The 10888-nt window shown below is 28.1% G+C and overlaps 2 protein-coding genes across 6 annotated transcripts in view; one reads left to right on the plus strand and one right to left on the minus strand.

Annotated features, from left to right (window-relative positions):
• Positions 1 to 3777, minus strand: part of Exn (Ephexin) — a 23658-nt gene extending 19881 nt beyond the window's left edge. Inside the window, exons 1-2 of one of the 4 annotated variants that reach the window (XM_087403929.1) lie at positions 3512 to 3777; positions 1070 to 1403 (exon numbers count right to left, since the gene is read on the minus strand). In XM_087403929.1, coding sequence (XP_087260055.1) covers positions 1070 to 1297 — 228 coding nt within the window. In that variant the 5' untranslated portion in view covers positions 1298 to 1403; positions 3512 to 3777. Of the gene's footprint in view, positions 1 to 1069; positions 1404 to 3216 lie in introns of all 4 variants that reach the window. The other 3 variants (XM_087403928.1, XM_087403926.1, XM_087403925.1) reach the window with 3 other exon arrangements.
• Positions 1 to 10850, plus strand: part of LOC105150994 (acyl-CoA-binding protein homolog) — a 23879-nt gene extending 13029 nt beyond the window's left edge. The window contains exons 1-3 of one of the 2 annotated variants that reach the window (XM_011064431.2): positions 7507 to 7645; positions 9681 to 9795; positions 10505 to 10850. In XM_011064431.2, coding sequence (XP_011062733.1) covers positions 7631 to 7645; positions 9681 to 9795; positions 10505 to 10638 — 264 coding nt within the window. In that variant the 5' untranslated portion in view covers positions 7507 to 7630 and the 3' untranslated portion in view covers positions 10639 to 10850. Of the gene's footprint in view, positions 1 to 7506; positions 7646 to 9680; positions 9796 to 10504 lie in introns of those variants that run through there. The other variant, XM_011064422.2, reaches the window with a different exon arrangement.
• The last annotated feature ends 38 nt before the right edge of the window (positions 10851 to 10888 follow it).

Consider the following 10888-nt stretch of genomic DNA (forward strand, 5'->3'; position numbering starts at 1 on the left):
CGTCAATCATAAACTATAATTTTTCCTGTCGATCGTATTTCGTATTCTCATCAAACCAGTGCGGTGTAATGTCGGTGTGTGTTACAAAGAAATCACAATTCTTTCGTAATAAAAAGAAATCTTATCGTTCGATAAAAATAGTTGGATGTATGTCAACTTGGAAAAGTTTAATTTTAGTCACAGATTAATTTTTCGGATGGAACTGCGTTTCTTTACCTAACGGTGTCATAAAAATGTGTATAGTGAAGGATTGAAGTGCTCCATCTTCATGATTCTTATCTGAAGTGGTAAGCTAGCGTCGTAAAAGCTAACAAGCCACTCCTTCGACTATTAGCATCCTTTTGCTCGTGTATCCGCATGTGCGTATTTCGTGCGTATTTTTACGTATGTACTATATAAGAGAAAACACATAGTTTCTTTTCTCGCAGGAAGCTAAGTAAACTCATGTTTTTAAATACATATCTAGATTATGCGCGAAAGAATAATCGTGTCTCTTTAAATCTTCAAAAAGTTTTTAAAAAATCCATCTTTCATTCGAATCCTGTTAAATTGTATACATTAACAACATTAGCGTTAAAAATTGATTTTTTTCACTTTTCTGATATCGTTAAACCTCTAACAATAAGACATTTATGAAATCATTTTGGACTAAAAAACTCTTTTATCTCAATTTTTTTCTCATTTGCAATAAAACATATATTTGTATTAAAAAATTTAAACCTATTTATATAGTGTAGCATTAAAGAATTAAATTATTTATTCTGAAGATTGAGATTAATCTATCTTATAAAGTTTGTAAGAAAAGCGTTTCTAGAATTTATAGATTTTTAATTCTTTTTTTGTTGTGAATAAAAATTTGTATTTCAAGGTCTTTCAATGAGAACATTGGAACAACAACAACTCTGTTTAAAACAAACTAAAATTGTGTTACACTCATGCGCGATTACATATATTGTCAAGGACTTTCCATAAATGACATAACAATTGACTGACTCTTCATTTATCGTGCGCTCTTTCCTTAAAAACTTACAACATAATTTCAAATATTTACACATCAATATTGACATACCTTATAAGATGGTCGTTTGATTGAAGTTTTTCCATTGACGATTTTTTTTTCTTTCTTATCCGACTTATCTACAACATTATCGCTCTCCACGGGAAGCAACTGCAAGGGCAATCTCGTTCGTTTCAAAGCTAAGCTATCGAGAGTGGCGTAAACGACCTTGTTAGAAATTAGAGTAGCCTTGCCGTTTCCGTGCAAGAAACTCCGATTGGCAGTGGGTGAAGGGCTCATCTCGTCCCTTTTTTAAGGATTCAATTGAGATTCACTCTTAGAAACATCACTTCACACATTGTTGTTCAAATGTTTTTATTTATATATTATTAATTTTTTCTTCAATCTGAAATTTTGAAAAAAAGATTCTCAATTGTAGCAAGATATTTTTATATATATTTTATCTTTCATATTACTTACAGATAGAAAATTTAAATAAAAATAAAGTTTCATTTTATTTCACTATTTTTTCTATAATGTCTATATTTTTAGGGAAATTTTTATATTATTTAAAGATTCACATTGATATATCGTACCATGTTCTATAACTTTTTTTATTAAAAAAAAATATTAATCTTATTTTCCATATATATTTTTTAGTATTTAAATTCAAAAACTGTAAACATTTTTTTACATTATTTTCTGCAACATTTTTCCCTAATTTTTATACTATTGATCTCAATTAAATCTAATTCAAAATGTGCTTTACAGTTTATACTATTCTGTTCGCAACAGATATTGATGAATTCGCATTTCTCGCAATGTTATGTGTCCCTGGAGCACAATCATATAATTCAAAAGTACAGAAAGAAGAATCACCGCTGCAAATCGTAATCTGGCACGAAAAAAATATAAATAACCGCACGTTCAAATGTTTTCCACGAAAATGCTGATAACACCACATTCATATGTGTTCCCTTATCACGAGTATCGCGCGTGCGTATTATTGTTGATCACGATGTTGCCATTGGCAGCCACAGTAGCTATTTATTACGTAATAAATATAACATCTATTTCTATTATTATGTAGTTCAATTTTTTAGACTTCTTTAAATTTTGTGGCATATCGCTCAATTGCTACAACAATGATATAACTGAAAAAAACTGCTATTTTTCAGTTTTATGCAAGAAAAAAGAACGGAAATATAAAGAAAAAAAAGAAGAAATATAATTTAAAAGATCATATTTGCATTCTTCTATAATTAATTATTACACTACTTGAATTGCATTTTAAAATTAATATTGTTAAATTCAAAATATTCAAATTTATTCTGGAAAACTTTGTTTTTTTCGTTCCGCTGCTATTATGACGAATTAACGATACTTGTTGAATATCTACAAGAAGTATAATTAAGATGAGATTAAGATAATTATTTTGTTTTTATAAAATCTGGGATTGCGAGTTAGGCGGATAAGCAACTGGCGAAGAATAAACTGCTTATCGCAGTTTTTATTAATTCACAGGAAACAAAGCATTTCGTCTTTATCTTTTTTTTAATAATCTAATCATATATTATAATCCGTTATTAGAGGAATTGTTGTTCGATTGGAATTAAATCTTTTATTGGAGTAAAAATCGCCCATTTTTTACTGATTTATCAAATAAATTCAAACTAAATGTATAAATATATCTAGATTAATTCTATTCCTCTTTCATTAAATTTAATTTCTCTGAGGGACAACTAAACTGATTGTTTTTAATCGATTGTGCGACAGACTTTGTATTACTTTAGCTCATTTCAGTTGTTGAGTAGATTATTCTTCTAATTTATTCAGTTATGAAACTAATTTTTGCTTTTATTTCTAAGTATTAAGTAGGTTAATTGAAGCCGTTCAGTAACTATGATGATGCAATAAAATTCCAATAAACAAACGAGTCCAAACGATAGTTATCATTTTTTTTAAATTTGACGATAATTATTAAATAGTTTAATTTTAATTATTAAATAGTCTAATTATTAAATAGTTCCCCAATATAATAACAGAGATAGATTGCGTGCATCAATAGATATACAAAACATATTAATAAAGATAGAATGAATAAATAGAATAAACAAATATTTAATGTTTTTGATATCGAAATGAAATTTATATTCACGTTCGATCAAATATCAATTAAATTAAAATTTTATCAATTTAAATAAAATATTAGTTATTACATTTTTTTTCAATTAATAAAACATTCCAAGTAATCACATGTTTTGCAAAAAACAGCTGTGCGACGGCGAGTTATTGCCATGCCGTTACTTCTTAACTCGTCAGTCACGTCACGTCGCGCAAAACTCGTCACTTTGCGAAAAGGATGATAATCGCGACGATCGCGGTGCTCGTTCCGCTTAATTTCCCGAAGCTTCGCGTACCGTTCACTGCCTTCTCATTGCGACCTTCTCTAAGAAGTGCGGATCCGTTATGACTGTTATGAGCAAGGAATTTATATCTCACACTTGTACGTACTCCACTAAGCGCGCCGCACGTGCACTCGTCGGACGACGAGCGCTACGCGACGCGACGCGACGAAACGAAACGTACGATCACGCGGCGCGATGCGCACTGATCTGACTGATCGCGCGACGGTCCGGCCAACGTTGACGATCGATCGTCAATGATCGAGAGATCGCGCGCGTGTGCGCGGCAGTGCGCGGCGACAATCACGCGGCCGTACTCGCGCCGGATTTTCGGAGCACTCCGCGTACGCAGACCGCGTACCAGGCTCGAGGATTGTCGGTACCGCTCGGCGTTTCTCGGCAAAGTTCGCGTATCAGTACCGTAGTACATAGATCAGTGATCCATGAATCGCATGGATTCAATGGATTCTCGCGTGCTTCTTTTGAGCGCTCGTATAAATTTGTATAATTTTTTTATCCGTCTTTAAGAAAAGAAATGATAGATTAATTACAAAAAATAATTTAATGATGTTGTTGCTCAAAACATTTAAGTCTTTTCTCATTAAAAAAAGAAAAAAGTGTAATAATTAAAAATATCATATTGAGATATCATAAAATTATTAGAATTTTGCAGTAGTTGCTTAATTAAATAGATTATATTATTAATATAATCTATATTATTAATTTATGTAACATTATAAAATGTGCATAAATATATTATATTTGTTATTAATCTTATAAATAAGGTTTTCATAAATAAATAATATAATAATAATATAATAAGATAATTTTACCTTTTCTTTATAACAATGTTAATACAAAATAAACTAAAATAATGAACTAATTATATTCATGTTCAAAATGTTGTAAAAGCAAATATTATTATTGTTCCAGAACTTTAATGACTTTTTCTTGATCATACGTATACGACGAACGCATTTTCTGTAAAATACTTACGCGTCAAATATTTATGAAAGTTGCAGTTATTTGTTATTGGTTTTGCATAAGATTCTTTACGTATAATATACGATATTGTTCGTTAAATTTACACATTAATATATGTGCGTTTAATAGAAAAAAAATCATTTGTTGCACTTTACTCGATAAGATAAATTGAATTTTATTCGGTGGATATTTTAATCAAATATAATAATATAATCAATATAAACTTTAATCAAGTATAATAATATAAGTAATATAATCTGGTCGCCATTTCTGTCGGTATCGAATGATAACTGCTAATATTAAAAAAATTTTTTCAGACGTTCTGTTGTTAAAATATTTATAAAGTTTCATATTCCGCTTTTACTTGACTTATAAATGCAATTTGTTAAAATACGTTTATTTAAATAAATACAGTAACTAATCATTAAATACTTAATATAATCCAATATATAATATCTAATTTACTTTTGAATATTTAGACAAAATTATATTTCTAGAAATGCAACACCCTTTTTTATAATATTATCTTTCTTTATTTTTTTATATTAAGTTTATTTTGGATGATCTGTAATTTATATTAGATTTTATTATAGCATAAAATTCTATTTAAAAATTTTTTTTTGTGTGCATATATTTTATGTTAATTTTATATACATATTTTTAAATTTTTAAATTCTTCTTTTTTTACTTATAGCTTATTAAAATATAAATAGAATTCTATCCTAAAAAAAATTTTAACACAAGTTATTGGTAGTTTAAAGCAAGTATCATCTTGATTCTAAAATTTATTTTAAGTTCATGATATGAAGAACAATATTTGAGTGAAAGTAACTCGCAGATTTCAAGATAAACTCAAGAAGAAAGAAACATTTTAAATTATTTATAATTATACTTTTACTTTAACCGCGGAATTATTGTACAAAAGCGTAAACGTTCATGTCAAAAATTTCTCTTTCAAATATATAGTTCCTCTAATAAAATTTTACTTTCTATTAAATGTTTGCAATGTGTCAGTTTTACAACTCAATGCATCACTGCAGTGACTGATATGCGATTGATGAGAAATAAGAAAACTGCATATAGCGTGTCCAATATCATTCAGCAATGTTTCCGCATTCTTTCTTCAGGGATTTCTCCGTTTCGTTCTCGTTTTATGCTCACCCGTTTTCGTAATCAAACTTTCTGCTGACTCCTACATATGTAATGAGACGATTCTTTTGTGCGTTATGCATACGTCGCATTTTCGCAACATTTTACAACAAAACTTTAAAATTAATTATTCATTTAAATTAATTATAATTACTCATATATCACAGAATTTGCAGCAATATCGCTGCAAAATCTCTGCAATATTGCTGCAACATGCAATGTTAAACTTGTGCTGTAAAGGAATTAATTAAATAGATCTTGCAATGTGAGTTGTAATACATTAAAAGACAACTTTAGATACATAGCATTTAATCATTAATGCTATATATATATATATATATATATAGAGCATATATTAGGTGCGCAACTAAGTTCTCGCTGATATTTTGATGTAAATGCTATGAAAATAACAGCGAGAACTTAGTTGCGCACCAAATATATCTCGATGGATAATAAAATATTATACCCGCTTTATTGTTACTTCTCCGAAATATTGTTTGCATGATAATATTAATTTTATTTTATATTAATAAATTACGACACAAACGACGTATAATTTTGAGATATAATAATTATTGAAAAACAATTACAAGTAAAAATACTTCAATTATAATATTTTGGATGTCGTTTATTTGCAAGCATACGTAAATTGCGTAATGTTTTTACGCTTGTTTTTAAGAAGTTATTTAAAGTATTGTAGTGTAAATTTTATTACAATATTACTTTTTGCGTCGCATAAAATTTACGATATTACAAACCTATAAATAGAACTTTTGTTATAAACATATAGATTTAAAGGCGTTTATATGTATATCTGTGAGTGTAAGGTGGCAAATTGTGCGTCAGAGGTAGACAAGAATTCCGACATTCCTGTGCAGGTGAGTCTGCAGTGCTGATGTGGCGCATTGACCTCGTTCGTTCTTCTCTGAACAACGCGTGTAAGGACCAGCGAAATTATGATTTCAGAGAAGACTCCTCTTGCAAAGTGGAGCATGATAAAATATGATACGTTCGATCGAGTTATCTGTTACCAAGTGGAAAACAAGAACAAAAACAGTGAATAATATTGCGTGCCACTTTTATAAAGTTCATCAGTGTTACATTACATGAATATCTCTTTGGCTAGAGTTTATTTTTCAAATAAATCTTGAAATACACGTTGTATACATGTACACAAGTATATATTATTTAGAGATTTAGATGAACACTTGAGATGTGCATGCCTATCTTTTTTTATTATCCTATATTATTTAATGTTAAGATATATATATATATATATATATATATATATATATATATCTTTGGTCTTGAATTTATGGTACACACAATCATTAACTCGCTCGCGTAGATTCGTAGATTACCTATAGTTAGTCCGTTCACATTGTTGTCACGCTATGACTAATTTGGCAACGCATCGAGGAACGAATTAATTGCACGACTATCTCCAATTAGACGATCAAATTACGATATATGAGACGAGTACTGTTGATGTAATGTTGGCAATGAGATATATGTGCAATCATTTTAATTGCAATTTTTGTGGATATAAATATATCCTCACATTTCTTATCAATTATTTACATTATTAATTTTTGTATTTAATGCTTATTTATCTTATCAAATCAAATTTTTTGCAATATTTATCTGTATTACACATAATTTTTAAATTCTGAAATAATTCAAATTGTCAGATTTTTTGTCTCGATTATAATCTACTTACAGACTTTGAGACGCGATTAAATCTGTGCATACATACACTGCAAATATATGTGTGATTGATTATCCGTGCAAAAACAAAATATTATGCTGCATACAAAAATAAATTTATACATTTTAATATAATATAATATAATATAACGTTATTTTCATATGAAAATTTAATTATGTGCATGTATTACTTTTTATACACTTTGCAGCGTACATCATGAATTTGTAATAATCATGATATTGCATAATCAATACAAGATCGAAATCCGCTCCCCACCTCGCTAGAGTAATAAATTCACCAGCACGGGCAATCGGGAAGTGTAGAATCGTGATTGCTAGCTACAGTCAGTAGACAGTTAGCTTGCACACGAAGCGGATTCACATCCCGATGTCGGTCGATCAGGTATTGTTTTATTTTCATACAAAAAGTATAGAGTAATTAAAAGGAATTAGTATCGGCGAGCATTCACTTTGTAAAATTAAATTCCACAAAATTAAATAATTAAAAAAGTAGAAATTATTCGAGAAATGTTTAGCGACATAAGGCATAATGAGATTATTAAAATCTATAAATAAAATTATCTAATTGTGTGAGAAAAACAATCAAAAAAAGGAATAGATTAAAGTCAGAAATTATTCTCAATTCCTGATTTTGAAGATTAAGATTCAAAAATTCACAAAATGAGAATTTTCGTGTCGTTTAATTCCTTTTAATTTATGCATTTCTTCATACAGATTGTTTTAATTAACACGTAGAATGTCTATGTTCAATATTGTTTGTTTTTAAAATATTTGTATGTTCGGGAAATTGCGAAAAGATTTATAAATGAATGTCGTCTACGACAATTGCCTATAACGGGGTTTTCTACGGTTGATCTTATAACCGATTTATACATTGCATTACACATTTAAAAACACAAAGTATCCCAGAATTCATCTATCAAATCATATCTCTATTTATTTATTTTTTTTAAGTTTCTATTTATCTCTATTTATTACTTTTTTTGAGTCAGAATAAAAAATTACACAAAATTTATTTCTCAATTAAAATAGATCGAGCAAAGCTCGATTGAAAAATTTATTTTTTGATTTAAACACTGAAAAATTCAACTATTATATTAAGTCATAAATGTAATTAAAAATAAAAGGCATAAATTTTCTTGGGAAATTTTTTTTCCTAGAAATGTATCTTATTCTTCATTCAGTGAATTATAATATAATTTGAAAATTATTAGGTGTTGGAATTAATTCGTAGCGTTTTACAAGTGATGGGAAGTACTTTCATTAATGTATTTTTTAATGCTCATGTGAAATAAATAACATTCTTTCATTAAAAAACGCTACGAATTAATTCCAACACCTAATAGTTATAGAGAGATATGTAAAAAGTTGACAATTTGTTCAAGTAAATAAATAAATTCGTCCTACTTTTTTATTGAATTTTTATTAAAAGAAATTAATTTAAATTGCTATTATCTGTTATAATAAGTTATCTCGAAAAAAGAAACAAGTTTATGTTGTTCGACCCTGGTTTACATATCGTGATAAATTTTGTGAGATGGGGATTAGCGTTTTTTACTTGTGCAAGCATTCGATTGACGGTCACAAAATATTTATAATACCTACAGTCGTGCAAACAACTATAAAAATGTCTCTCGAGCAGGTATCACAGATATTTTTCATTTTTCATTATGATAATGTATAAAAAGTGCATTATTAATGCTGCATACATAAAAAGTGCAGTTTTTTTATTTTGTATATAAAAAATGCATTCTTCGTATTTTTCCAAAGTTTAAAATTATAAATTATATCAACAAGATGTTGACGAATTAATCAAAACGGAAATAAACCGCGTAATTTGACTTGGTGACACAGCATAATTTCATTGATTACAAGCTGTGACTGTGCACATTATCGTGTGCATTTCTCCGAAGAGAAATTTAGGCCAGACAGTAGATTATCATTTAATCTGGGTGCATTCAGCTGAAGAAAGTTTGGAAGTTCCGAACTTTCAATAATTTTGAATTTGTTCATTGTGATCTTAAAAATTATATGATTAAATATTACGAATTATTTATATAATTGCTGATATTAACAATTTTAAGTTTATGATTTTTAGCTTGTAAATTTAAATTTATAGTTAATAACAAAAGTCACTTTTAAAGAGCTCAATGCAGGGGGGAGGTCATTTTCGTAGCCTTTTCTGAGCATAATCCATATTTATAAGATAATATACATAATAAGGAGCTATACAATGACAAACAACAGTGTATTTAATGGATATTCTTTTTCAATATTCTCTTATGTAATATTACAGTTATCATATGTTAAATAATAAAATATTATAATAATATATTACTACTAATACGTACTAATATTATCAATAATATTCAAATATTATATTATTTTAAAATAAGAAAATTGTACTTTTCTTATAGCAATTTGAAGAAGCTGCAGAAGCTGTAAAGGCGCTTACAAAGCATCCTACTGACGAGGAGCTTTTGGAGCTTTATTCTTTATTTAAACAAGCTACAGTTGGCGACAATAATACATGTAAATTCCTACATTAATGTCATGAAATTATATTCACATATAATGATTAATGATAACATTAAATTTCGCATGTTCATATACATTGACATACACACACACACACACACACACACACACACACACACACACACACACACACACACACACATATATATATAATATATACAGGATAAAGAAAATTATCGACCTCACATCTAATCTTTGACTAATGTTAGCGATACAGATTAGATGTGTGAATATATCGTGCGAATTGCTGGACGCACTGAGAAAAAGGCACATTTTTAATATCTTGTAATAATTTTCACAATTTGAACGTGCCTGTTTTTGCGCTCAAATTAGCACTTCGCACGATGTTAAGTCAACAGTTAGATGTGTAATCGATAATTTTCTCAGATTAAAAAACTGGTTCAAATACTCTGATTCATCCTGTATATATTAATTGTAATTATTGAATTAATTGTATATTTACATTAATTTTATTGTAATATTTTTTTATATTTATTTTATATTTGCTAAATTATATTTATTTTCTTTCTCGTTAAATCACAGAAAACTAATTATTTATATACTTATTCTGTTTACAATATGCTATATATATAAATAATTTAAATGATAAAATATATAATATTATAGTAATATAATATTATAGTTGTAAAAAATAAATAATTACTTATATTATATTAATAATATATATTGTATAATATTTTAGCCAAACCCGGTATGCTGGATTTGAAAGGGAAAGCCAAATGGGAAGCCTGGAATAAGAAGAAGGGCACTTCGCAAGAAGTAGCGAAGCAGGCCTACATCAATTATGCCAACCAACTGATTGAAAAATATAAATAATTTTATCTACCATCGTTGGTAATTGCGTTCCTGTTGTAGTCATGAATCAAAAGAAATGTATTTTTATATAATTCCTCAAATATTAACATTTTATTACTTATTGTAAATTAAACGTTTAGAAAATTTTCATTATGATTTTGTTGCGTGCATGTTTGAACTTTTCCTGATACTACGATATGATCATTTATAATCAAATAAAAATCCAGATAAAATATGTTGTATCGCATATATGTACATGACACGCAATTCT

This window comes from Acromyrmex echinatior, chromosome 3 (assembly GCF_024713525.1).
Source record: "Acromyrmex echinatior isolate Ae372 chromosome 3, ASM2471352v2, whole genome shotgun sequence".
Lineage (NCBI taxonomy): Eukaryota > Metazoa > Arthropoda > Insecta > Hymenoptera > Formicidae > Acromyrmex > Acromyrmex echinatior.